Source organism: Hylobates moloch, unplaced genomic scaffold, assembly GCF_009828535.3.
Source record: "Hylobates moloch isolate HMO894 unplaced genomic scaffold, HMol_V3 SCAFFOLD_5, whole genome shotgun sequence".
Taxonomy (NCBI): Eukaryota; Metazoa; Chordata; class Mammalia; order Primates; family Hylobatidae; genus Hylobates; species Hylobates moloch.
In genome coordinates this window covers 138,930-165,846 of record NW_026652280.1, presented here as the reverse complement: position 1 = coordinate 165,846, position 26,917 = coordinate 138,930, and the positions used below count along the sequence as shown (strand labels likewise).

The 26,917-nt window shown below is 41.6% G+C and overlaps 1 protein-coding gene across 11 annotated transcripts in view; it reads left to right on the top strand.

Moving 5' to 3' along the window:
* The window catches only part of ADNP2 (ADNP homeobox 2), a 39,635-nt gene that overhangs the window by 5,619 nt on the left and 7,099 nt on the right, over positions 1-26,917 (top strand). For 9 of the 11 annotated variants that reach the window (XM_032152006.2, XM_058438227.1, XM_058438225.1 and 6 more), the window contains exons 2-4: positions 2,614-2,734; positions 19,416-19,505; positions 21,920-24,987. In XM_032152006.2, coding sequence (XP_032007897.2) covers positions 2,627-2,734; positions 19,416-19,505; positions 21,920-24,987 — 3,266 coding nt within the window. In that variant the 5' untranslated portion in view covers positions 2,614-2,626. Of the gene's footprint in view, positions 1-1,853; positions 1,879-2,613; positions 2,735-19,415; positions 19,506-21,919; positions 26,760-26,917 lie in introns of those variants that run through there. The other 2 variants (XM_058438232.1, XM_058438233.1) reach the window with 2 other exon arrangements.

Below are 26,917 nucleotides of genomic sequence, written 5' to 3'. Positions count from 1 at the left end.
GTGGGCCAGCTGGCACTTTCTACACATGTGGTATCTAGATTCTGAGCATGATTATCCTGAGAGAGCTATGTGGCATTTTTATGGTCTAGTCTTGGAATTCTCATGGCGTTATTTCCTGCATGCTTGATTGGTTAAGGCAGCCACAAAGTTCTGCCCAAAGGTCAAGAGGAGGGGACATAGATGCTGCCACTTTTGGGAGGAGTGTTAGGGCCATATTGTAAGAGCATATGGGTTGGAAGGTATTGTGTGTTTGGAAAATTCACTTTGCCACAGGTTATATCTGTTACTTGATATATGCCCACATTGTCTCGTATCTGGCCTAGGGGAGCCCTTTCAAGCTGATTACTTTTGTGTTCTGTTGACATGCCTCGTTGAGCAACTGCTTTATATTCTGGCACAGGATGTTCTAGGCTCATCTTGTCTTTACCATGCTGCAGCCATTTTTCCTAGGGTTCTTTTTAAAGGAAAGCGGTATTTAGGAATTAAGGTTTGAACCTTAGTTGTGCCCACTGCTACTGGGGTGTATAACTGCATCCAGGCACACTCAGTGGGCAGAGCTATGAATGTATGTATGTATATGGACACACACTCTCAAACTCTCTATTCTTGTATCTGTGTGTTGAAAACAATGAGTTCACTTCAGTAACCCCTAGTCTGGTCAGGTACTACAGGGCTTATTATAATTTTATGCCTTTTTAGATATTGTTTTAAACAGCTTGAGATATAATTTACGTACAATTCACCAATTTGAAGTGTACAGTGAATGGCTATGGGCTTATTCACATTGCATATACATCACCACAGTTGAGTTCAGAACGAAGAAGCCCTGCTTCCATCACTTCTCAGTTCTCCCAGCCCTGGCAGCCACTGTTGTGCTTTTTTTTTCTGGGGACGGAGTTTCGCTCTTATTGCTTAGGCTGGAGTGCAGTGGCACGACCTCGGCTCACTGCAACCTCTGTCTCCCCGGGTCAAGCGATTCTCCTGCCTCAGCCTCCCGAGTAGCCGAGATTACAGGCGCCGAGCTAATTTTTTGTATTTTTAATAGAGACGGGGCTTCACCATGTTGGCCAGGCTGGTCTTGAAATCCTGACCTCAGGTGATCCACCCACCTTGGCTTCCCAAAGTGCTGGGATTACAGGTGTGAGCCACTGCGCTCGGCCCACTGTTGTGCTTTCTGTGGATTTGCCTGTTCTGGACACTTCACATAAATAGAATCATACAATATATGGTCCTTGTGTCTGGCTTCTTTTACTTAGCATATTTCCAGTTTGTCCATATTGTAGCATGTATGTATTTCATTTCTTTTATGGCCAAATAATCCATTGTATGGATATGCCACATTTTATTTATCCAGTCATCAGTTTATCAACTGCCCCAAATCAGGGGCATTTGGGTTTTTTACACATTTTGGTGATTGAATAGTGTTGTCATGAACATCCTTATATAAGTTTTTGTGTGGATGTATGCTTTTCATTTCTCTTGAGTGGAATTGCTGGTTCGTATGTTACCTATATTTTTAATCTTCTGTGGGACAGCCAGACTGTTTTCAGGCACACACCAGGACTGGCTGCACTGGTTTACGTTACTGTTAGGGATGTATGAGAGTTCCAGTTTCTCCACGTCCTTGCCAACACGTTCCCTTGTTTTTCTCTTTATAGATATCCTGATGGGCATAGTATCTCTTTGTGGTTTTGATTTGCATTTCTCCAAATGGCTAATGATGTTGAGCATTTTGTTTTGTTTTGTTTTGTTTTAAGACAGGGTCTTACTCTGTTGCTCAGGCTGGAATATAGTGGCATGATCAGACTCACTGCAGCCTTGACCTCCTGGGCTCAGGTGATCCCCTCACCTCAGCCTCCTGGATAGCTGGGACTACAAGTGCGCACCAGGATGCCCGGCTAATTTTTGTATTTTTTGTAGAGGCAGGGTTTCACCATGTTGCCCTGGCTGGTCTTCAAGTCCTGAGCTCAAACAGTCTGCCTGATCCTAAGGTGCTGGAATTACAGGTGTGAGCCACTGTGCCCTGCCTGAGCATCTTTTCATGTACCTTAATGGACATTTTTCTTTGGAGAAGTGTCTGTGATCCTTTGCCCATGTGTAAACTGGGTTATCCGTGTTTTAATTATTGAGATACCAGAGTTGTCTGTATTCTGCATGTAAGTTCCTTATTAGAAAGAAATAATGGTTTGCAAATATTTTCTCCCGTTTTGTGGGTTTTTTGCCTTTTTTGATGGTGTCATTTGAAGCATAAAAATTTTTAATCTTGGTTAAGTCCATCATACCTATTTTTTCTTTCATTACTGGTGCTGTTTGGTGTCCTATCTAGGAATTCCTTGCCGAATCTAAGGTCATCAATGTTTATGCTTACGTTTTCTTAGAGTTTTACAGTTTTAGGTCTTACATATAGGTGTGTGATCCACTTTTGAGTTAATTTTTGTATATGGTGTAAGGAAGAGGTCAGCCTCATCATTTGCATATGAATGTTCACTCGTTCTACAACAATTGGTTGAAAATTATACTCTATTCCTAGTGTTTTACCAACCCTGTCAAAAAATGTATTTTTGTGTTTTATATACATGTACTTATTACAGTTTTGTTTTCTTTCCTTTTAAGGAAAATTTCAAAAATGTTTCAAATTCCTGTGGAAAATCTTGACAACATCAGAAAGGTGCGAAAAAAGGTGAAAGGTATTCTTGTGGATATTGGGCTTGACAGCTGCAAGGAGTTACTGAAGGTAAGAGGACATAAGTAGCCAATTGAAATATGGAGGTGAGATTTGAACTGGGGTTTTTGAAGAGTGGGTAAGATTCCTCAAAATGGAAATTGCTGTTATACTTCAGATGGCTGTGTGAAAGCCTCATTAGTACTTATTTATGTCTTTATGACATAAAGTGAGCTATTTAAGCTGTTCAGGTTTTTAAGCTACTTTAAGGAGGGGATTTTTCTAGTCATTAGTTATTAAAAAATTGTTTTTGATGTTTGAGGGAAATGTGATTTATTTGTTATTTTAGCAAAAGAAAACTAACTTAATTTCCCAGTATTGTTAGAGCAATCAACAAATGGGCATGCATAAATGAAATGATAGGGGTTTTTTTTTTTTAATCCTGATTTGTGTAGTTGTATATGTGATCTCAGAAAAGTTTTCCTAAAATTTTGTCTGTCCTTATAACATTGAGAATATATAGTTGGCATATATAGTTCTAAACAATGTTAAATAAAAGTTGTTGTATATCCTGGCCGGGCATGGTGGCTCACGCCTGTAATCTCAGCACTTTGGGAGGTCAAGGTGGATGGATCACTTGAGGTCAGGAGTTCAAGACCAGCCTGGCCAACATGGTGAAACCCTGTCTCTACTGGAAATACAAAAATTAGTTGGGTATGGTGGCGGGCGCCTGTAGTTGCAGCTGCTCAGGAGGCTGAGGCACAAGAATTGCTTGAACCTGGGTGGCAGAAGTTGCAGTGAGCCGAGATAGCACCACTGCACTCCAGCCTGGGTGACAGAGTGAGTGAGACTCTGTCTCAAAAAAAAAAAAAAAAAAAAAAATTCTTACATATCCTTGTAGTCATTGGTAATGATATTTTTGTCTCGTCTAATCATTTATTGCCTTGCTTTCCTCTTCATTAATAAATCTAGTCTAGGATCAGGTATGTATTTGGTTGTCATGTCTCTTTAGTCTCCTTTTGAGGTCAATTCAATCTTTTAAGGTGGAATTCTGTTAGGAAATTTGTTTTATTTTTAGGTAACATGTCAGTAACAATGAAAGTTTCTCATCCTAGAGTCCTTTGTTTTTGACTTGACTGGAACTGAACATTGCTCATGAACTTTTGCTTCCTTAGCCTGAGAATGTGTTTACTCATCTGAATTTCTTCACGACTGTTTACTTTTTTTTTTTCCAAGACTTTACCGATGCAGAGATATGGTACTTCACAAGGGAAAATTAAGAGATTTGAATGGCTTAAAACTGTTAGTTAGATTAACTGTTGAATTAATAAAACTATTTTGGGGAGAAAATTTTATTTGTAATTTGGCCTATATATTATGAAATTTTTGAAAATTCAAGTAATACAGAAGTTTTTTATGGAAAAATTAGAAAACAGACACCAAAACAAGACAGTAAGACTCACGCGTAAACCATTACCCTGAAATATCCAGAATTAACGTTGTTATATATCTGTAGATTTTTAAAAACGGGATATATTCGCGGTTTTTTTCTTAAAAGGATATAATCAAATTGTATAAGATACTGTACTAGCTGTTGTTTTTCACTGAACCGCATAGTAAGAACCTTTTTCCATGTCAAGTGCATTTATTCTTAATCCACCACAGCAATTAGAGGTCTTTGTTTTCAAGCAGCAGAAACCAATCTGACCAATTTACACAAAAGGAGATTTATTGGAAGCCTCTTGCGGGGCTTAGGCAGGAGAATGGCGTGTACCCGGGAGGCGGAGCTTGCAGTGAGCTGAGATGGCGCCACTGCACTCCAGCCTGGGCAACAGGGAGACTCTGTCTCAAAAAAAAAGAAAAAATCCAAGCTGACTGGAGAACCAACCCTGTAAAGAGAAAGAACCAAGGGAACTACCTGTCCATCGTCCTCACTGCTGCCTTGCTCTGTATTTCAGATTTCAGAGTGGTATGTTGCTCTGCCTTCTCGTAAGATTTACACAGCACATGTGACTTCAATCTTAGCAAGAGTTAACACCTCCATTAGGAGGCTGTTCTTGTCAATAGCCTGGCTGAGAAAAGTAAGCTCTAGGAAAGGTAGACTCTTCCACGAATCTAATATTTTCTAAACTATATCTAAACCCTGCTATGCATAGAAACTCTTCAGGAGTTGTTTTTTATAGAAATTAACATCTGATCAGAAATTAACATTGGATCTGGGATGGGCGAGGGACCCTTGTCAAGTTGCCTGCCAAACATACCTTGGTGCTGCCAGTGCAGGACACGGATGGTTGCCACCTTGCTGCTCACCGAGATGCCACAGCAAGTGTATTCAGCCACCTCCCCCCCAACCCCCAATCTGTGCCAGTCCCCAACTTGGGGCTACAGTGGAACGTGGACCTCTTGACAACTTGGTACGGTCCCAGGTGGAAGATGTGAGTGAGAGAGTGGTTATAGGGTTGGGGACCGGGAGGAAGGCTGAGGCCAGGTGGGCTTTGGGGTGAGGGCAAGGCAGAGAGCAGTATCAGACCTGGCCCTGGAAAGGGTAAAGGAGGCAGACTATGTGTGAGCTGAGGCTCCAAGCCCTTGGCATATGCTCTATGTCCCATCAGAGTTCGCTTTTATAATATAAAACACAAATTCAAAGATAGATTGTTAAGAATTCACGATGGTTACCACTGAGCATGAAATCCCTTGAGTGCAGGCGTTGTGCAGCTGTGCTAGTTGCATGCCCATGGAGCCAGCCCTGACTGGTATATTCTTTCCTTTTTTTTTTTTTTTTTTGAGACAAGGTCTCGCTCTTTTACCCAGGCTGGAGTGCAGTGGTACAATCACGGCTCACTGCAGTCTCGATTTCCTGGGCTCAGATGATCCTCCCAACTCAGCTTTCTGAGTAGCTGGCACTATAGGTGCGTACCACCACACCTGGGTAATTTTTTTTTTTTTATTTTTTATTGAGTCGAGGTTTCACCATGTTGCTCAGGCTGGTCTCGAACTCCTGGGCTTAAGTGATCCACTTGCCTTGGCCTCCCAGAGTGCTGGGATTATATGTGTGGGCCACTGCACCTGGCCCATGACTGGTATTTTCTTTTATTCATTTATTTATTTATTTTTTTTGGAGATGGAGTCTCACTCTGACGCCAGGCTGGAGTGCAGTGGTGCGATCTCCGGCTCACTGCAACCTCCGACTCCCTGGTTCAAGTGATTCTCCTGCCTCCGCCTCCTGAGTAGCTGGGATTACAGGCACGTACCACCACGTCCAGCTAATTTTTGTATTTTTGGTAGAGACGGGGTTTCACCATGTTGGCCAGGATGGTCTCAATCTGTTGGTGGACATTTGGATTGATTCCACCTTTGGGCTCTTGTGAATAATGCTGCAATGAACATTGGTGCACAAGTATTTGTTTGAGTCACTATTTTCAGTTATTTTGGGTGTATATACCTAGGAGTGGAATTTTTGGGTCATATAGTTATTCTGTTTACTTTTTCAAAGAACTGCCAAACTTTTCACAGTGAAAGTGCACCATTTTACATTCCTACCAGAAGTGTACAAGAATTAAATCTGTTCACATCATTACCAACACTTATTTTTTTCTCCTTCCTCCCTTCCCTTCCTTTCTCCCTCCCTGCTTCCTTCCCTCTGTCCCTCTTCCTTTTCTTTTCTCCCTCCCTCACTTGCCATCCTAATAGTGGAATCTCATGGTGGTTTTGATTTGCCTTTCCGTAGACAAATGAGTTTCAGCATCTTTTCATGTGCTTATAAGCCATTTGTATGTCTTCTTTGGAAAAATGCCTGTTGGCAGGTTCTTTGCCTGTTTTTTAATTGGGTTGTTTGTCTTTATGTTGTCGAAATGCAGTAATTTCCTTATTCTGGGTGTTAAACCGTTACCAAATATGTGAGTTGCATATATTTTTTTCTACAGGTTGTCTTTTTACTTTCTTGATAACATCTTTTGATGCACAAAAGTTGTTGATTTGGATGAAGTCCAATTTATGTATTTTTTCTTTTGTTGTTGGTGTTTTTTATTTCATATCTAAGAATCCATTGCCAAGTCCAAGGTCATGAAAATTTTCTCCTATGTTTTTCCTAAGAGTTTTATGGTTGTAGTTCTCATGTTAGGTCGCTGATCTATTTTGAGTTAATTCTTATATATTGTATAAGTAGGAGTCCGGTTTCATTCTCTTACATGTAGATAGAAATTCAGTTGTTTCAGCACCATTTCTTCTAGAGACTGTTTGTTCCCTATTGAATGGACTTGGCACCCTTATTGAAAATCAGTTGGTCCTGGATATATGGGTTTATTTCCGTACTCTCAATTCTGTTCCATTGATCTATATGTCTATCCTTATACCAATCCTATACTGTTTTTGTTTTTTTTTTTTTGAGACTGAGTCTTGCTCTGTCACCCAGGCTGGAGTGCAGTGGCGTGATCTTGGCTCACTGCAACCTCTGCCTCCCGGGTTCAAGAAGTGATTCTCCTGCCTGAGCCTCTCGAGTAGCTGAGATTACAGGTGCCTACCATCACGTCTGGCTAATTTTTGTATTTTTAGTAGAGACGGGGTTTCGTCATGTTGGCCAGGCTGATCTCGAACTCCCAACCTCAAGTGATCCACCCACCTCAGCCGCCCGAAGTGCTGGAATTACAGACGTGAGCCACTGTGCCCGGCACCTATACTGTTTTGATTTAAACAAATAGTAAGTTTTATAATAAGTTTTGAAATTGGGAAGTGTGAGTCTTCCAACTGTATTCTTTATTTCAGTATTGTTCTGGCTTTTTGGAGCCCCTTGTAATTTCATATGAATATGAGGATAGACCTTTCCATTTCTGCAAAGAAGACTGTTGGAACTTTGGTAAGGATTGTGTTTGACATTACTTTGGGGATTATTGACATCTTAACAACATTGTCTTCCTATTTATGAACATACTCTGTTTCTTTAGGCCTTTAATTTCTTTGGACAGTGCTTTGTAGTTTCATTGTGTAAGTCTTTCACTTCTTTGGTTAAATTCATGCAGTAAACTCATAGGTATTTTGTTGTAAGTGGAATTGTGTTCTTAATTTCCTGTTCAGATTTTTCAGTGCGGATGTATAGAAACAACTGATTTTTGTGTATTGATCTTGAATCATGCAACTTTGCTGAATTTGTCATTAGCTCTGGTAGTTTCTTGTGGATTCTTTGGGATTTTCTATATGTAGAATCATGCATTCTGCAAATAAGGTTTTACTTCTATTTTCAGTTAGGATGCCTTTTATTTTTTGCCTCATTGCTCTATTTAGAACGTCCAGTACAATATCTTGTGGCAGCGATGAAGGTGGGGGTCCTTGTCTTGTTTCTGATATTAGGAGGAGAGTTTTTGGTCTTTTACCATTGAATATGATGTTAATGGGTTTCTCAGAAATGCCCTTTGTCTTGTTGAGAGTCCCTTCAATTCCTAGTTTTGAGTGATTTTTTTTTTTTAATCATGAAAAGGTGTTGGATTTTATCAGATCCCTTCTTTGTGTCAATTGTGATAACCATGTGATTTTTTTTTTTCCCCATGCTTCATTCTACTAATGTGGTGAATTACATTGATGGATTTTCTTATGTTGAAGCCCCCTTGCATTCTTGGGATGGAATGCACTCACTTGGTCGTGGTGTATAATTGTTTTAATACACTGTTGAATTTGGTTTGCTAGTATATTGTTAAGGATTTTTCATCTGTGTTCATAAGGAATATTGGTTTGTAATTTTCTTGTAATGTTTTTATTTGGCCCTGGTATCAGGGAAGTGCTGGCTTCAAGAATGAGTTAGAAGTTGTTCCCTCCTCTTTTTTTTTTTTCTCTTTTTTTTTGTTTTTTGAGAGGGAGTTTCGTTCTTATTGCCCAGGCAGGAGTGCAGTGGCCCAGTCTCAGCTCACCGCAACCTCCGCCTCACAGGCCAAGTGATTTTCCTGCCTCCGCCTCCCCAGTAGCTGAGATTCAGGCATGCGCCACCACACCCAACTAATTTTTGTATTTTTAGTAGAGACAGGTTTCTCCTTGTTGGTCAGGCTGGTCTCGAACTCCCGACCTCAGGTGATCTGCCCGCCTCAGCCTCCCAAAGTGCTGGGATTACAGGCCTGAGCCACCGCGCCTGGCCCCTCCTCTTGTATTTTTTTTTGTGGAGAGTTTGAGAAAAATTGATGTTAGTTCTTCTTTAAAATTTTTTTTTTTTTTTGGAGACAGAGTCTCACTCTGTCGCCCAGGCTGGAGTGCAGTGGCGTGATCTCACCTCACTGCAACCTCCGCCTCCCAGGTTCAAGCAATTCTCCTGCCTCAGCTTCCCGAGTAGCTGGGTGTACAGGCGTGCATCACCACGCCCGGCTAATTTTTGTATTTTTAATAGAGGTGGGGTTTCACCATGTTGGCCAGGCTGGTCTTGGACTCCTGACCGCAAATGATTTACCCACCTCAGCGTCCCAAAGAGCTAGGATTACAGGCATGAGCCAGCATGCTCAGCCTTTAAGTATTTTTTAGGATTCACCAGTGAAGCCACCTGTACCTGGACTTTCCTTTGTTAGGAAGTTTTTGGTGATGAATTCAGTCTCTTGTTACAGAAATTTGAAATTTTTCTATTTCTTCATGAGTACGAATCAGTTTTAGGTAATTAATGTCTTTCTAGGAATTTGTCCATTTTATCAAGTTAATTTTGTTTGTTCACATACAGTTGTTCCTAGTAATCTCGCTGTCTCATTTTTCCTGAGATGGAATGAATCATTCTTTATGGCAGCTCTAGCCCCAGGTTGTTTTACCTGTGTTTCTGACTGACTGGCTATAAACTGGTGTTCCCACAACTCCCTCCTTGGATTTGATTAATTTGTCAGAGTGGCTCACCAAACTCAAGGAAATACTTACTTACATTTACTGGTTTATGACAAAGAAGGGATGTTATAAAGAATCACAGTGAAAGAGATACGTAGGGCAAGGTATAGGGGAAGAGACCAGAGCTTCCAGGCCCTCCGCGGGTACTCACCCCTCCAGGAACCTCCATGAGTCCATCTATCCAGAAGACCACCAAACCCAATCCTGCTGGGTTTGGGTTACGCAGGCATGATTGATTAAATCATCTTAACCTTCAGCCCTGCTCCCTTCCCTGGAAGTTAGCTGAAAGTCCCCCACCCTCTAAACTTGCCTTGGTGATAAGCCCCCATCCTGAAGCTACCCAGGGGGTGCCAACCACCAGTCATCTCATTAGCACACAAAAAGACAAAAATTAACATAATTCTGGATATTTCAGGGGAATGGTTTATGCGTGAGTCTTATTTTCTTGTTTCTGTGTCTATTTTCTAATTTTTCTATAAAAACTTCTATATTGCTTGAATTTTCAAAAATTTCATAATATATAGGCCCAACTACAAGTTAATCTGACTTAGGAGATTCCACGGGTTTTAGGAGTTGTATGTCAGGAAATAGGGATGAAGACCAAATGTATATTTCAGAATATCATACATGGCATATATTTTTCTATTTTTAAACCTTTAATCCATAATGACTTTATATTTAAAGTTTTAATAGGCAGCATGTAATTGGTCTTGCTTTGTTACCCAACCTGTTAGTCTATGCCTTTTGAGTATCTGGACGCAGGAGTTGGCAAACTGTAGCCCATGGGTCAAGTTGGGCTTGCTGTTTTTGTAAATACAGTTTACTGGGGCCAGGTGCAATGGTAATCCCAGCACTTTGGGAGGCTGAAGTGGGAGGATTGCTTGAGGCCAGGAGTTTTAGACCAGTCAGGACAACATAGCAAGACTCTGTCTTTAAAATAATAACCATTCAGGACATAGGCGTGGGCAAGGACTTCATGTCTAAAACACCAAAAGCAATGGCAACAAAAGCCAAAATTGACAAATGGGATCTAATTAAAGAGCTTCTGCACAGCAAAAGAAACTACCATCAGAGTGAACAGGCAACCTACAGAATGGGAGAAAATTTTTGCAACCTACTCATCTGACAAAGGGCTAATATCCAGAATCTACAATGAACTCAAACAAATTTACAAGAAAAAAACAACCCCATCAAAAAGTGGGCGAAGGACATGAACAGACACTTCTCAAAAGAAGACATTTATGCAGCCAAAAAACACATGAAAAAATGCTCATCATCACTGGCCATCAGAGAAATGCAAATCAAAACCACAGTGAGATACCATCTCACACCAGTTAGAATGGCCATCATTAAAAAGTCAGGAAACAACAGGTGCTGGAGAGGATGTGGAGAAATAGGAACACTTTTACACTGTTGGTGGGACTGTAAACTAGTTCAACCATTGTGGAAGTCAGTGTGGCGATTCCTCGGGGATCTAGAACTAGAAATACCATTTGACCCAGCCATCCCATTACTGGGTATATACCCAAAGGACTATAAATCATGCTGCTATAAAGACACATGCACACTTACGTTTATTGCGGCACTATTCACAATAGCAAAGTCTTGGAACCAACCCAAATGTCCAACAACGATAGACTGGATTAAGAAAATGTGGCACATATACACCATGGAATACTATGCAGCCATAAAAAATGATGAGTTCATGTCCTTTGTAGGGACATGGATGAAACTGGAAAACATCATTTTCAGTAAACTATCACAAGGACAAAAAACCAAACACCGCATGTTCTCACTCATAGGTAGGAATTGAACAATGAGAACTCATGGACACAGGAAGGGGAACATCACACTGCGGGGACTGTTGTGGGGTGGGGGGAGGGGGGCGGGGACAGCATTAGGAGATATACCTAATGCCAAATGACGAGTTAATGGGTGCAGCAAACCAACATGGCACATGGATACGTATGTAACAAACCTGCACATTGTGCACATGTACCTTAAAACCTAAAGTATAATAATAAAAGTAAAATAAAATCTAATCCAAAGGAAAAAATAAAAATAAAAATAAAATAAAATAATAAATAGGCTGGGTGTGGTGGCTGACGCCTGTAATGCCAGCACTTTGGGAGGCCAAGGTGGGCGGATCACGAGGTCAGGAGATCGAGACCATTCTGGCTAACATGGTGCAACCCCATGTCTACTAAAAATACAAAAAATTAGCCGGGCTTGGTGGCGGGCTCCTTTAGTCCCAGCTACTCTGGAGGCTGAGGCAGGAGAATGGCGTGAACCTGGGAGTCGGAGCTTGCAGTGAGCCGAGAATGTGCCACTGCACTCCAGCCTGGGCGACAGAGCGAGACTCTGTCTCAAAAAAAAAAAAAAAAAAAACCCACAAAAAAAATAAATAAAAAATGGCCAAGTGTGGTGGTGTGTGCTGGTAGTCTCAGCTACTCAGGAGGTTGAGGTGGGAGGATCCCTTGAGCCCAGGAGTTCGAGACTGCAATGAGCCATGATTATACCACTGCACTCCAGCTTGGGCGACAGAGTGAGACCCTGTCTCAAAAAATTAAAAAAAGCTTATTGAAATAGCTATTCTCATTAGTTTAATATATTGTCCAAGGCTGCTTTTGTGCACAGTGTGGCAGGATTGAGTAATTGTATCAGAGACTCTATAGGCAGCAAAGCCTAAACTGTTTATTAACCTGTCCTTTACAGAAGAAGTTTGCCAGTCCTTTTTATTTAATGTGATTATTGATATGGTTAGTTTTAAATCTCCCATCTCGGTGTTTGTTTTTTTACTTGTCTCATCTGTTCTTTATTTTTCACTCTTTTTCTGCTCTCTTTTGGATTGAATATTTTTATTCCATTTTATCTCTATTACTGGCTTATTAGCTATACATCTTTCTCTGACTTTCTTAATATATTACTACTTCATCTATGGTATAAGAACCTTAGAGTAGTATGCTTTAATTTCTTCTTCAGCCTTTGTTCTGTTGTTGTTATACATTTTTTCTTCCACATTAGAAATCTTACAATATGTTGTTACTTTTATTTTAAACCGTAAAAAAGAAAAAAAATTATATTGATCTACATGTCATTGATGATACTCTTCGTCCCTTTGTGTAGATGTGTATTTCCATCTCGAGTCATTTCCTCTGCCTCCTGAAGGACTTCATATTTTGTAGTGCTGATGTGCTTAATTAACTCACTATACAAAAAGTTGTCTTTTAGGAAGGAAGAGATTTTTGCTAGGTGTGGAATGCTAGTTTTTTTCCCTTTTTATATTTTAAAGATTTCACTTTATTGTCTTCTGGCTGGCATTTTTTTCCAACAATGTATTTTCTGTCATTTTTGTTCCTCTCTGTATTTTTAATACTTTGACTATGATGTGCCTTGGTTTGGTTTTCTTTGTGTTTCTTTTGCTTAGAGTCTGGTGAGCTTCTTGATTTTGTGGGTTTATAGTTTTCATCAGATTTGGAAAATTTTGTGGCATCATTTCTTCAACTAGTTTTTCTTCCCCTCACCCCTTTGTCCCTGATACTCAATTACACATACAGTAGTTCCCCCGTATCCTCAGTTTTGCTTTCCACAGTGAACCATGGTTTGAAAATATTATATGGAAAATTCCAGAATTTTTTATTCATATGTTTTAAGTTCCATGGCATTCTGAGTAGTGTGATGAAATACCACACCACCGAGCTCTGCCTCTCACCTCACTTCATCTTGTCACGTGAGGCGCCACACAGGCATCATGTCATCGCACATCACCACAAGAAGGGTGAGCACAGTACGTAAGATACTTTGAGAGACCACATTCACATAACTTTTATTACTGTATATTGTTACAATTGTTCTATTTTATTATTGTTGTTAATATCTTCGTGTACCAACTTCCTGTACCAAATCTAATTTATAAGTTGTATTTTATTGTAGGTATGTCTGTATAGGAAAAAACGTAGTATATGTAGCGTTTGGCGCTGTCCACAGTGTCAGCATCCACTGGGGTCTTGGAACATGTCCTGTGCAGATAAGGGGCGACTCCTGTATATTAGGCTCCTTGATTCTGTCCCGTAGCTCATTGATGCCGTTGTTGGGGTTTTTTCAGTTGTTTTTTTTCTAACCATTCCTTCTTTCATTTTGTGTATTTCTCTTGCTTTATCTTCAGATTTGCCAGTCTTTTCTTCAGCAGCATCTAATCTGCTCTTAATCCCATGCAGTGTATTTTTCATGTTAGTGCATTTTTCATTCGTGGAAGTGCAGTTTACCATCCATCTTTCACTTTCTTTCACTTCTCTCGTTGCATTCATGTTTTCTGTAATTTCTTGTTCTCCTGGTTTGGGGTCATATTTTTCTGCTGCTTTGTATGACTGGCAGTTTTTGTTTTTTGCTTTTTGACTGGCAGTTTTTGACTACACACTGGACATTGTGTTTATGGGTGCTAGAGTTTTTTGTTTCCTTTAAATATATTTGGGCTGTATTCTAGAACATGTTTAAGGCACTTGGAATTTTTAAGCATTGCTAGAGTGGGTCTGGACAGCCTGGGACTGTGGAGACAGACCTTGCTGTGAAGGCTTGACTCGTGTCACTGTATTAAGGGGTCATTCCCCTCTCCCGGTGGACTCTCTGGCATTTTGACAGTTGTTTTACCTTCTCCTTTCACTAGTTCCCACTAGTGAGCCAGTGGAAAAGTCCCACTGGTTTTCTCACACATGAGAGCCTCAGTGCTCAGAAAAAGTCTTCAGGAGACCCTGTGCAAATTTATCACAAGGTCAATATGGCGGGATGCCCCTTTTTAATAGTAGCTTACTTCTTTTGTCTATTTTGAAATAGTGAATTCTTGCTTTCTATCAGGTGATAATGATTTCATAATTACTGTGGGGCTCTTGTTAATTCCAGCCTTCTTTATTCATTTCTGCTGCTCTAGCAGCATCTTTTAATTGGGCTTAGATTCTTGTGTGTGCTGGTTTTTAAGATGTACTTAAAGTTCCTTTGTGTTTCCTAGTGTTTATGCTTATTTCTCTGTTTCAGAATCTCTGTTGGAATCAGAATAAAGGCGCTGTGTGTTGTGTACTTCATCTTTTAAGATAGTTCTGAAAATAACCTAATTTTTAGTAGAAATCTTTGTAATAACTTGGCCAGGTGCAGTGGCTCATACCTGTAACCCCAGCACTTTGGGAGGCTGAGGTGGGTGGATCACGAGGTCAGGAGATCAAGACCAGCCTGGCCAACTTGGTGAAACCCCGTCTCTACTAAAAATACAAAAATTAGCCCGGCATGGCAGCATGTGCCTGTAGTCCCAGCTAGTTGGGAGGCTTAGGCAGGAGAATTGCTTGAACACGGGAGGTGGAAGCTGCAGTGAGCCGAGATTGCACCACTGCACTCCAGCCTGGGTGACAGAGCTCAAATAAATAAATAAATAAATAAATAAAAATAGAGAAATATTTGTAATAACTTGTCTTTTTCTTGTTAGTTCTGAATTGACTTGGTAAGCCACATACTAGCGTAGAGTTTTGTAGTAACTATTTTTCTGTAGCTTTTTTTAAAATCATTGTTATAAAAATAATACTGTAATCTATGAATGTTTCAAAATGTAGGCAACCATTTCTAATTAGAAAATGAAATTTAAAATTCCACATTTCTGTCATTCAGAAGTTGCCACCATTAACATCGTATTGTTAGCTGTTTCTGTGTGTTTATTGTTCTTACCATGAGATTGTATCGATTAGCTGTTTTATCACTTGCTTTTTTCACTTTTCTCTGTTCTGTCTTGTCATGTATTACGTATTCACCTTATTTAATACGCAGTCCATACTCAGATTTTTTTCAGTTTTACCCAGAACTTTTTTTTTTTTTTTTTGAGATGGAGTCTCTCTCTGTCTCCCAGCCTGGAGTGCAGTGGTGAGATCTCGGCTCACTGCAAGCTCCGCCTCCCTGGTTCAAGCAATTCTCCTGCCTCAGCCTCCCACGTAGGTGGGATTACGAGCACCCACCACCACACCCAACTAGTTTTTGTATTTTTAGTAGAGACGGAGTTTCACCATGTGGGCAGGCTGGTCTCAAACTCCAGACCTCAGATGATCCAGCCACCTCAGCCTCTCAAAGTGCTGGGATTACAAGCGTGAGCCACCACACCCGACCCCCAGAACATTTTTTACACTTGGTTTATGTAAGCCAGCATTTGTTGTGGACCCTGTTACATCTAGTGGTTGGGTTTGCAGTGCTTTCCCTGACTGTTGGCCAGACCAGCCTCTTGTCCTGCAGAGATGCCCCTCCTTCCGGATCTGTCTGGTACTTTCTTATAGTATTGTTTCAGCTTAGTCCCCTGTCCCCTGAGCTTCTTTTAAATGAGAAGTTCTACTGAAGGGCCCAGTTGATTCAAGTTAAACATTTTGGGCTAGAATATATATGATGTTCTATGCTTCTTGTGTCACTTGAGGGATCCCAGTCATATTTTGTTGCTTCAGTACAATAGATGGCAGTCTGGTCTTTGTGTGCATTATATTCTTTCTGTGGACTGGAATGTCATGCATTTAACATCTGTTGATAATCCTGGTCCTAGATGGTAGTTTTATTGGGGGGCTTGCTGTGAATGAGGTCTTTCTGATTCTGTCACATGTAGATTGTTAGCAGACCTTCTTCTGTAAACTTTTGTTTTACTCAGCAGTTGGGACTGTTTGGTTTCTCTGAAATATAGTGCCTCTGGGAAAGGCAGGACAGTTTTATCCTTTCCTTTGAACTGTGACGTTTCAAAGTGAGTAGTTAACCTTTCCAAATGGTGATTTGTGAAATGCCTTTTTTTTCTGACTTTCTTGAGCACTTCTGTGGCTCTCTTGTGACTTTGTGTTTGGGTCTCTACAGCCATTTGTCTTTCTGATGCTCAAATGTTACAACATCCAGGTGCTCCTGGTGCTTTTGTCATGACCCCTCCCCTAAAGGGCCTGTGAGGATGGGCCCATTCTTTGAGCATTTGTCTCATTTATCTTTGAGCAGTTGTACTTGTACTTTTCTGTAGGTTCTGAAGTTGGCGTCGTGAGCTAATTCTGAATGCAGTGTTACTTCACAGGACTGTCCATACCACGCGATTATGGACTTGATACGTCTTTATGCTCATTTCTTAATACAGTTTGCACTTTTAAATAAGTGAGCTATGCTGCACAGGTAAAGAAAGTGTTTTGTATGACTACACTTTCTACACGCTTTGGGAAGTAGCTGAGAGCAAAACAGGAGTAGATTTTTACTTCTTTCAACTCAGAGAAATAGAAGAAAAGTAATCTTGGGCCACATGGAGTTTAAAATTTTAGAGAGAAATGGAAAATGTTTTTCTTGTACACCTTCTCACTTAGTGTGTAATTTTCACTTTTTGGAACAGTTTTATGTAAAACCCTCTGCTGCCCTGCACTTAATCAGGCTTCTGCCCCAGGCCTTGTTGTTTCTCTGTCTCCTGTCCCCTCCCTGTCATGTTAGCCACCCCAGCCCCCCCGCCCATGTCAGATCAGGCAGACACAGTTGGAGCTCTCTGCTGTATACTCCTTTACCACTTCACAGTCATTACTCATAGCACCTATCACCCATGAAAGACAGTAGTTTCGTGTGAAAAAAAACTTCACAAAATATCTGTGTTTCTCCATTTTGAAACTCCGTGAGGTTGGGATCCCATCTGTCTTATTCATGGTTGGGTTCCCAGAGTCCAAAAGGAGATATTTGAGGGTTGAATTAGTGATGACTACAAAAGGATGAGGTAGATTAGTGGTCTGTGGAGCTTGTAATTATTTTGTCTTAGGCCATTTTACCTGCATGCAAGGTGGAGGCCTTCTTTCTACCTTTCCTCCTTTCCCTACCTGCTGCCAGCAGGCTTTGGAAGTCAGCCATTGAACCCCTGCTCTGAGGATGCTGCTGCTGTGGGAGGTCTCGGCTCGTGCATTTCTGGCCTCTGGACTCCTTTCTGGGACCTACGTGCTCCTCTTCTCTCCATGTTCACCTGCCCCTGAGAGTCTCCAGTACGAATTGTGTTTCTCACACTACTGCCTCTTTCAGCTGATTGTGAGGTTTTCCTGACACCTTGTCTACACTGTAGGTCTTTTGCATAATTTTCTCACTCTAGCAAGTATAACTTTTTGAATCAATCAAAATGATTGATTCCATCCGAGAAAAAAACCCTCTATACGTTCTAGATCTTTAACTGCTTTGAAAAATATTTAAAGAGTAAGATAAAAATACACTTTTATTTCATTCCCTAAGACAAATGGATTGAACAATAACGGTAAGGTATAGTTTAAAAAGGGTGTTCAAGATGAAGATTCTTTTTTTTTTTTTAATTATACTTTAAGTTCTAGGGTACATGTGCACAACATGCAGGTTTGTTACATATGTATACATGTACCAATACTATGCAGCCATAAAAAAGGATGAGTTCATGTCTTTTGCAGGGACATGGATGAAGCTGGAAACCATCATTCTGAGCAAACTGTTGCAAGGACAGAAAACCAAACACCGCATGTTCTCACTCATAGATGGGAATTGAACAATGAGAACAGTTGGACACAGGGCGGGGAACATCACACACTGGGGCCTGTCGTGGGGTGGGGGCAGGGGGAGGGATAGCATTAGGAGAAATACCTAATGTAAATGATGAGTTATAAATCATGCTACTGTAAAGACACATGCACACGTATGTTTATTGTGGCACTATTCATAATAGCAAAGACTTGGAACCAACCCAGATGAAGATTCTTTTACTTTGAAGTACTTTTTTGTTTCTTTATATGTACTCATGAAGCTACATGGGTTTTAGAATCCCTGCATTTAGGCTTTGCATACATATAAAGGATGTAGATAGTTATTTGTTGGGAGGTCTCCTCTGTTTATTTCTTATGAATCTGTAATTTTGACTTGGATTATTTCAACCTTTTCCTCAGATTTCATACTTAAAGGGTACTCCGTCAAAACCTGCTGAGAGCTTTATAGTCTGTCCTCTGTATCCAGGGGTTCTGCATCTGTTGATTAAACCAGCTGTGGGTTGAAAATATTTGGGAGAGAAAATGGATGGTTGCATCTGTACTGAACATGTACAGACTTGTTTTCTTGTCATTGTTCTCTAAACAAGGTAAGTAGGAAGATGTGCATAGGTTACATGCAAGTAACTACACGATTTAACCTAAGAGACTTGAGCAGTCTTGGATTTAGTGCCTCCAGGTGGTCCTGGAACCAGTTCCCTATGGATACCGAGGGATGACTATACTTTCATTTCTCTTTTCCCCTGTAGATTTCTTAGGTACCAAGTAATCTCGTCAGGTTCATTCTTCCTCCCTCCCTCCCTCCCTCCCTCTTTTCTCTTTCTCTTATTTCTCTCTTTCTCTCTTTTTTCTCTTTCTGTCTCTCTTTCTTATTCTCTCCTCTCTCCCCTTTCCCCTCCCGCCTCTCCCCTCCCCTCTCCCTTTTCCCTTCCCCCCTCGCCTCTCCCCTCTCCCCTCCCCTCTCCCCTCTTTCTGTCTCTCTCTTTCTCTCTGTCTCTCTCTCTCTTTCTCTCTGTCTCTCTCTCTTTCTCTCTTTCTTCTTTTCTTTTTCGACAGTGTCCTGCTCTGTCTCCCAGGCTTGAGTGCAGCTCACTGCAACCTCCACCTCCCGGGTTCAAGCAATTCTCCTGCCTCAGCCTCTTGAGTAGCTTGGAGTACAGGCATGTGCCATCACGCCCAGCGAATTTTTGTATTTTTTGGTAGAGATGGAATTTCGCCATGTTGGCCAGGCTGGTTTCGACCTCCTGGCCTCAAGTGATCCACCCTCCTCAGCCTCCCAAAGTGCTGGGATTACAAGCATGAACCACCGTGCCTGGCCTTATAATCTCATCAGGTTCTAATTAAATATTTCTTTATCTTCTGAATTTACATAATCTCTTTTTTTTCTCCCTTTTTAAAAGGACCTTAAAGGCTTTGATCCGGGAGAGAAATACTTTCATAACACATCATGGGGAGATGTTGCTCCCTGGGAACCTTCTGGAAAGAAAGTGGTATGTATTTTTTGTATTTGTTTTTCATGTTTCCTCAAAAGTGAGCAATGAATGTAAATGTGGTCTAAAGAACATCACATGTATTGAGGTTGCTGGTGAGTGAATGGGGAGGAGGAATAATGCAACCTTTCAGAGAAGTGGCAAGAAACCAAGTATAGTGTGTGGTCAGGCAGGGTTACTGATGCTCTGAAAGTTTTCTGTGTGCAGAGTTGATAGAGTGATGCAGTGAAACTGTTTGTCCTTGATTATAAGATATCATTGCTGTAAGAAGGACGTTTGATTTAATAATTGTTCTGAGTAAAACAAAATGCCACTATATTAAGTGCATACAGTGAATGTACATCCTGGTTTCAGAAACTGAAATAAAAATGTATACCTCTGAATCAAGGAACATTTTAAGTAATTAGAAACCTCAAACTTTTAAGCAAATTCAGGCTAAAACATGAGCCATACTGCTGAATTCTCATTAAAGTGTCTTCTGGGACACCTTTTGTTAGCACCTTCCTCGGTATCAGACTCAGCTCGTCCCAGACTTGACTTGGCTGTCCCCTCTCACCAGCTTCTGTTGTCAAAGTCATGCTGGCCTTGGGAATTTGCGCTTTAACATATTTCAGTAATTAGTCATTGTCAGAATTTTTTTTTTTTGGTCGGGGGACAGGGTCTCACTGTTGCCTGGGCTGGAGTCCAGTGGTGTAATCTTAGCTCACTGCAGCCTTGACCTCCTGGGTTCAAAGTGTCCTTCCACTTCAGCCTCCTGAGTAGCTGAGACTACAGGTGCATGCCACCATGCCCAGCTAATTATTTTTATTTTTATTTTTTGTAGAGGTTTGTTGAGACCCATTTTTCAGTCTCTGACCCGACACTCTTCTCTCTACCATGAGATGCAAGGTTCCTTGAAACCACTGTGATTTAGTTCTCTTCTACCTGAGCACAGCTTGTGGCTACTACAGGATGCCTCATTTAGCAGATCTTGACTTCATGAATATCAGGCCCCATTGATTTTTCTCATCCGAATTCTTAAAATATCTCGTAATGTAACTCCAGTTACTCAGGAGGCTGAGGCAGGAGAATCACTTGAACCGGGATGGTGTAGGTTGCAGTGAGCTGAGATCACGCCACTGCACTCCAGCCTCAGTGACAGAGTGAGACTCTGTCAAAAAAACAAAAAACCGAAGAATGGAAGAGTGTGTGTGTGAGAGTGTGTGTGTGTGTGTGTGTGTGTGTGTGTGAGTGATAATGAGCACACAGATTTAGGAAAGGATGAGAATTAACCCTTGATCACTGTGGTAGTGCCACAGCCAGCTCTGGGGCTTTAGATGAAGCTAGGTCTTAGCTTCCTTGTTTGTGGAACTGGGGAGCAGGTGTTTTGTGTTTCACCAGCTCTGGGTTCTCAAGACTCTGTCATGAGACCAAAGATTTCACTGTGCTCTCAAGTTACTGCAAACCAGCAAATCTTACTGGATGTTAGAACAGATTGCATCCTGTTGTATGAATATGTTTTTAGGCCCCGAACTTGTTAACTTCCCCAAAATGTGCTTTAAATAGAAATTCCATATGGTCAGTGTTGCGTTCTGTGGCCTTACCCTTATCTTAGGGTCATCCATAGTGTGAGTTTAGGCTTAGTCTCACTTTCTTTACTGTTTATCAGATAATTTATTGGGTACCTGCATGGGCCAAACACTGTTCATTTGGCTCCTACCTTCTCTAGAAATAGGGGAAGTAGAAAGATAGTAACGATGGGTTTAACAGTTTGAAAGCTAGGTTAGTTGTGGATAAATTCCAGAGGTTTTAGAATTTGGAGCAAAAACAACATTGGAATTAAGAGAAATGGGATGAGGGGGAGAAAACAACTTTCTCTTGTAGAAAATTAATGAAGCTTTTAAAATTGATGCTGTTATTAATAATTCAAAGTACAGGACTAAATAATTATATTTGTGGTTTTAGTGGATGACTTAGAACAGGGGTCAGCAAACTATGAGTTGTGAGCCAAATCCTATATTTGTATGAATTAGCCCGTGAGCCATGAGCTAGGAATAGTTGTTAGGCTTTTAAATGTTTAAGAAAAAAATGACAATACTATTTTGTGACATGTGAAAAGTGTATGAAATTCAAATTGGTGTTTGTAAATAAAGTTTTATTGGAACATAAATTACAAATTATTTTGGGGACTTTTGTACAACAATGGCAGTGCTGAGTAGTTGCCACAGAGACTGTACTGTATGGCCCACAATCCTAACATAATCACTCTCTGGCCCTTCACAGAAAAAGTTTGCCAACCTCTGGGTTAGAAAACACTAAGTTAGGTTAAATGCCTAGCACATTAGAAGAAAAGAGATCAAGTCCTTAGGGACTGTGGAAGGTTAGCATCTGACGGTTTATTCAATTATGCTTAAGGCTTTCTTTTCTTTTAACAGAGATATCGAACAAAGCCATACTGTTGTGGCCTCTGTAAATACTCTACAAAGGTGCTTACTTCATTCAAGAATCATTTACATCGTTACCATGAAGATGAAATTGACCAAGAGCTGGTGATCCCTTGCCCAAACTGTGTATTTGCATCTCAGCCCAAAGTTGTGGGAAGGCACTTCAGAATGTTCCATGCGCCTATCCGGAAAGTTCAGAACTACACAGTGAATATTTTAGGTGAAACTAAATCATCTAGGAGTGATGTGATAAGTTTCACATGTCTAAAATGTAACTTTTCAAACACTTTGTACTACAGCATGAAGAAGCATGTGCTGGTAGCCCATTTTCACTACTTAATTAACTCCTACTTTGGCCTGCGAACTGAGGAAATGGGTGAGCAACCGAAAACTAACGATACTGTTTCTATAGAGAAGACCCCACCACCTGACAAATATTACTGTAAAAAGTGCAACGCCAATGCCAGCAGCCAGGATGCGTTAATGTATCACATTTTGACATCAGACATACACAGAGATTTGGAGAATAAGCTTAGATCTGTGATTTCAGAACATATTAAGAGGACTGGACTCTTGAAGCAAACACACATTGCTCCAAAACCAGCGGCACATTTGGCTGCACCAGCAAATGGCAGTGCTCCAAGCGCTCCAGTGCCGCCTCCTTGCTTCCATCTTGCCTTGCCACAGAACAGTCCAAGCTCAGCCGCAGGACAGCCAGTGACTGTGGCCCAGGGTGCCCCTGGAAGCCTCACTCATTCCCCCCCTGCTGCTGGCCAATCCCACATGACTCTGGTCTCCAGCCCTCTGCCCGTGGGCCAGAACAGCCTCACCCTGCAGCCCCCAGCACCTCAGCCCGTCTTTCTTTCTCACGGGGTTCCACTTCATCAGTCTGTGAATCCTCCTGTGTTGCCCTTGAGTCAGCCAGTCGGACCTGTCAATAAGTCTGTTGGAACTAGCGTCCTCCCCATAAATCAGACTGTCCGCCCTGGGGTTTTACCCCTCACCCAGCCTGTGGGACCCATAAACAGACCTGTTGGGCCTGGTGTTCTTCCTGTGAGCCCCTCTGTCACCCCCGGGGTCCTGCAGGCTGTCTCGCCAGGGGTGCTTTCTGTGAGTCGGGCGGTCCCGTCTGGAGTCCTTCCTGCAGGCCAGATGACTCCTGCAGGGGTTATCCCCGGGCAAACAGCAACTTCTGGGGTTCTTCCTACTGGCCAGATGGTCCAGTCAGGAGTTCTCCCTGTGGGCCAGACAGCTCCGTCCCGGGTTCTTGCCCCTGGCCAGACAGCCCCATTGAGGGTTCTCTCTGCAGGCCAGGTGGTCCCATCTGGGCTGCTTTCTCCCAACCAGACAGTCTCCTCCTCAGCTGTTGTGCCTGTAAACCAGGGTGTGAACTCTGGGGTTCTGCAGCTTAGTCAGCCTGTTGTGTCGGGAGTTCTTCCTGTGGGCCAGCCAGTGAGGCCTGGGGTCTTGCAACTCAACCAGACTGTGGGCACCAGCATTCTGCCTGTGAGTCAGCCAGTGAGACCTGGCGCTTCGCAGAACACCACCTTCCTAACATCAGGCTCTATTCTCAGACAGCTCATCCCTACAGGGAAACAAGTGAATGGGATTCCGACCTACACGCTGGCCCCCGTGTCTGTCACTCTGCCGGTTCCCCCCGGAGGCCTTGCAACTGTCGCTCCGCCCCAGATGCCCATCCAGCTCCTGCCGTCAGGTGCAGCTGCACCAATGGCCGGTTCCATGCCCGGCATGCCCTCTCCTCCAGTGCTGGTGAATGCTGCTCAGAGCGTGTTTGTTCACGCCTCCTCCTCTGCAGCAGACACAAACCAGGTGCTCAAACAGGCCAAGCAGTGGAAGACCTGCCCCGTCTGCAACGAGCTCTTTCCGTCCAACGTCTACCAGGTCCACATGGAGGTAGCGCATAAGCACAGCGAGTCCAAGTCTGGCGAGAAACTTGAGCCTGAAAAACTGGCAGCGTGTGCACCATTTCTAAAGTGGATGAGAGAGAAAACGGTGCGATGTCTGTCTTGTAAGTGCTTGGTCTCTGAGGAGGAGCTTATACACCACTTGCTGATGCATGGCTTGGGGTGCTTGTTCTGTCCATGCACCTTCCATGATATCAAAGGTCTTTCAGAGCACAGCAGGAATAGGCACCTGGGGAAGAAGAAGTTGCGTATGGATTATAGCAACAGAGGTTTTCAATTAGATGTCGATGCCAATGGCAACCTGCTCTTTCCCCACCTTGATTTCATTACCATATTGCCAAAGGAGAAGCTTGGGGAGCGGGAAGTCTACTTGGCAATCCTGGCTGGGATACACTCCAAGTCACTGGTGCCTGTGTATGTGAAGGTGAGGCCTCAGGCTGAGGGCACCCCTGGGAGCACCGGCAAGCGAGTGTCCACCTGCCCCTTTTGCTTTGGCCCCTTTGTGACAACTGAGGCCTATGAGCTGCATTTGAAGGAGAGGCACCACATCATGCCCACAGTCCACACGGTCCTGAAGTCTCCCGCCTTCAAGTGCATCCACTGCTGTGGGGTCTATACTGGAAATATGACCCTGGCTGCCATCGCCGTCCATTTGGTGCGCTGCAGAAGTGCTCCTAAGGACAGCAGCTCAGACCTACAAGTCCAGCCGGAGTTTATTCAGAACAGTGAACTGCTTTTAGTCAATGGTGAAGTGATACATGATTCCAGTTTTTCTGTTAAGAGAAAGCTGCCTGATGGCCACTTAGGGGCCGAAGACCAGCGGCATGGGGAGGAGCAGCCTCCCATCCTAAATGCCGATGCAGCCCCAGGTCCAGAAAAGGTGACAAGTGTTGTGCCTTTTAAAAGACAAAGGAATGAAAGCAGAACAGAGGGACCTGTTGTCAAGGACGAGGCTCTTCAGATTTTAGCATTAGATCCTAAAAAATATGAAGGCCGTTCTTATGAAGAAAAGAAGCAATTTCTTAAAGATTATTTCCATAAGAAACCATATCCTAGTAAAAAGGAAATAGAACTGTTGTCCTCACTCTTTTGGGTGTGGAAAATTGATGTGGCTTCATTTTTTGGAAAAAGAAGGTATATTTGCATGAAAGCAATAAAAAATCACAAGCCTTCTGTACTTTTAGGCTTTGATATGTCTGAACTTAAAAATGTGAAACATAGATTGAACTTTGAATATGAACCATAAAACTTGCAAAAAAAAAAAAAAAAGTAACTCTAAAGTAGTAGATAGATTTTTTTCAGTTGAAATTTCACAGTGTTTTCCTCACTGTGTTGGTGAATCAACCTCAGTGGTCACTGTGCTGCTCTGCAGAGTTACTTCAGGTGCTGGAGAGACCCCTGTTACCAGGAAGCCAGTAGTTATTTCACATCTATTGTTTCCTGCAGTTTGATTTGTAACAGTCGTTTTCAGGTTTTTTTCTCTGTCATGTAAATGAAATCTTTTGATATTTCATGCACGCCTTGTTTTCCCAGTAGTGTCAGTATTGTATGATAAGAAACTGAAATCTATAAATAATTTGCTTTTTCATTAAGGACATTTCAGCCTTTTTCAGAATACTTGATTTAACTGCGAGTGGAAGCATCGATCTCCTTCAGCTTTCCCTGTAGCAGCAGATGGTACAGTGAGTGTTCAGAGATGTGGGTACAAATCCCTGTGATGTGTGTATAGGCTCCTTGAGGATGCACTGCGTTAACTTACTCTGATTTCTTTGTAAGATCTTTGCTTATAGATTATAATTTTGATCTGTATTTTTTTAGGTTTATCCTAATAGCTGTTTTTTTTTTTTTTTTAAACCATAACTCATAGAAAATCAAATGTTTTTATTTGTTAAAAGTAGACTGAATCTGACATCTGGTATGCTGGTATGTAGCTCATAAATCGAGTTATTTTACAAATAAATTTATTCTGTAGATGGAGAAACATTTTTCAGTGTAGATTTTCCCTTTCTTTTGATACGCTAAGTCATTTCTTCATTCAGAGGTAAAACAATAAATTTTTAGTGCCTTTAGAATAAACATTGAAAAAATATACCCCAAAACTCTTCTCCTAACTTAACTACTCATAACTAGTGAAAGGGAAAGACTATGACACTCAGGAATAAGATGATTGCCCCTGAGTGTGGAAACGAACTTACATTTCAGCAAAGGCTTTCAGGGGACATGGTGAAGTTTACAGACTGAGATCTAAGTCTCCATGGTTGGTACAGTAAGTCTTTGACCACATTTTCTGAAGGTCATGTTTAGTGGGGAAACGGGCTTTTCTCTAGCTGGTTTAGGCTAGAAGCTGTGTCCGGGTGGATGGGATGGCATATTGTTAAAGAATCTCCATTGTTGTCACTGTCCTGTGGATGTTAAACCTCGTTTTTTTCCCACACGATATTAAAACTTAAAGCACCAGAACCAGTCATGGAGACCAGCCAGTTTAGATGGTAAGTCATATTTCTGGTAGTACACAGCAGAGGAACCCCTTCACTCTATCTTTAGGTAGAAATATTTGGAGGATGTGACAGCCTCTGAGAAACATAATGTTACTATGTGGATTTTAAAAAATATAATACTTGCATGTAATTGCTATAATGTGCATATTTGAGGCAGTTGTGAAACTGGTTTGTGATTGTTGGTGTACTCTGTTGTAAATTCAAAGAGAGCTTGTTGAACTTTATTTTTTTTTTTTTACCTATTGTTTTCAGAGTGTCTATTTTGAATTAAAATTTGTTACACCGCTGCAAATAGAATTGTTTAATTCTTTTAAAAGTTAAAACATTATTGTGAATTGTAGGAATAACCTCCATATGGGAATAGATACCACATTTATTTTCTAAAAAACCTTACCTGTCATTTGTGTGAAAATAAGAACATAACCCAAAAGGCCTAATTACTGGGGTCACAAAATAGGTGTGACTACAGATTCCTGATGATTCTATACTGGTATCCCCCAGAGTGCCACAGAAGGTATGTAATTGGGGTGTCGGTGCTGTGAAATTCCCTTCACTGTGGCTGTGTT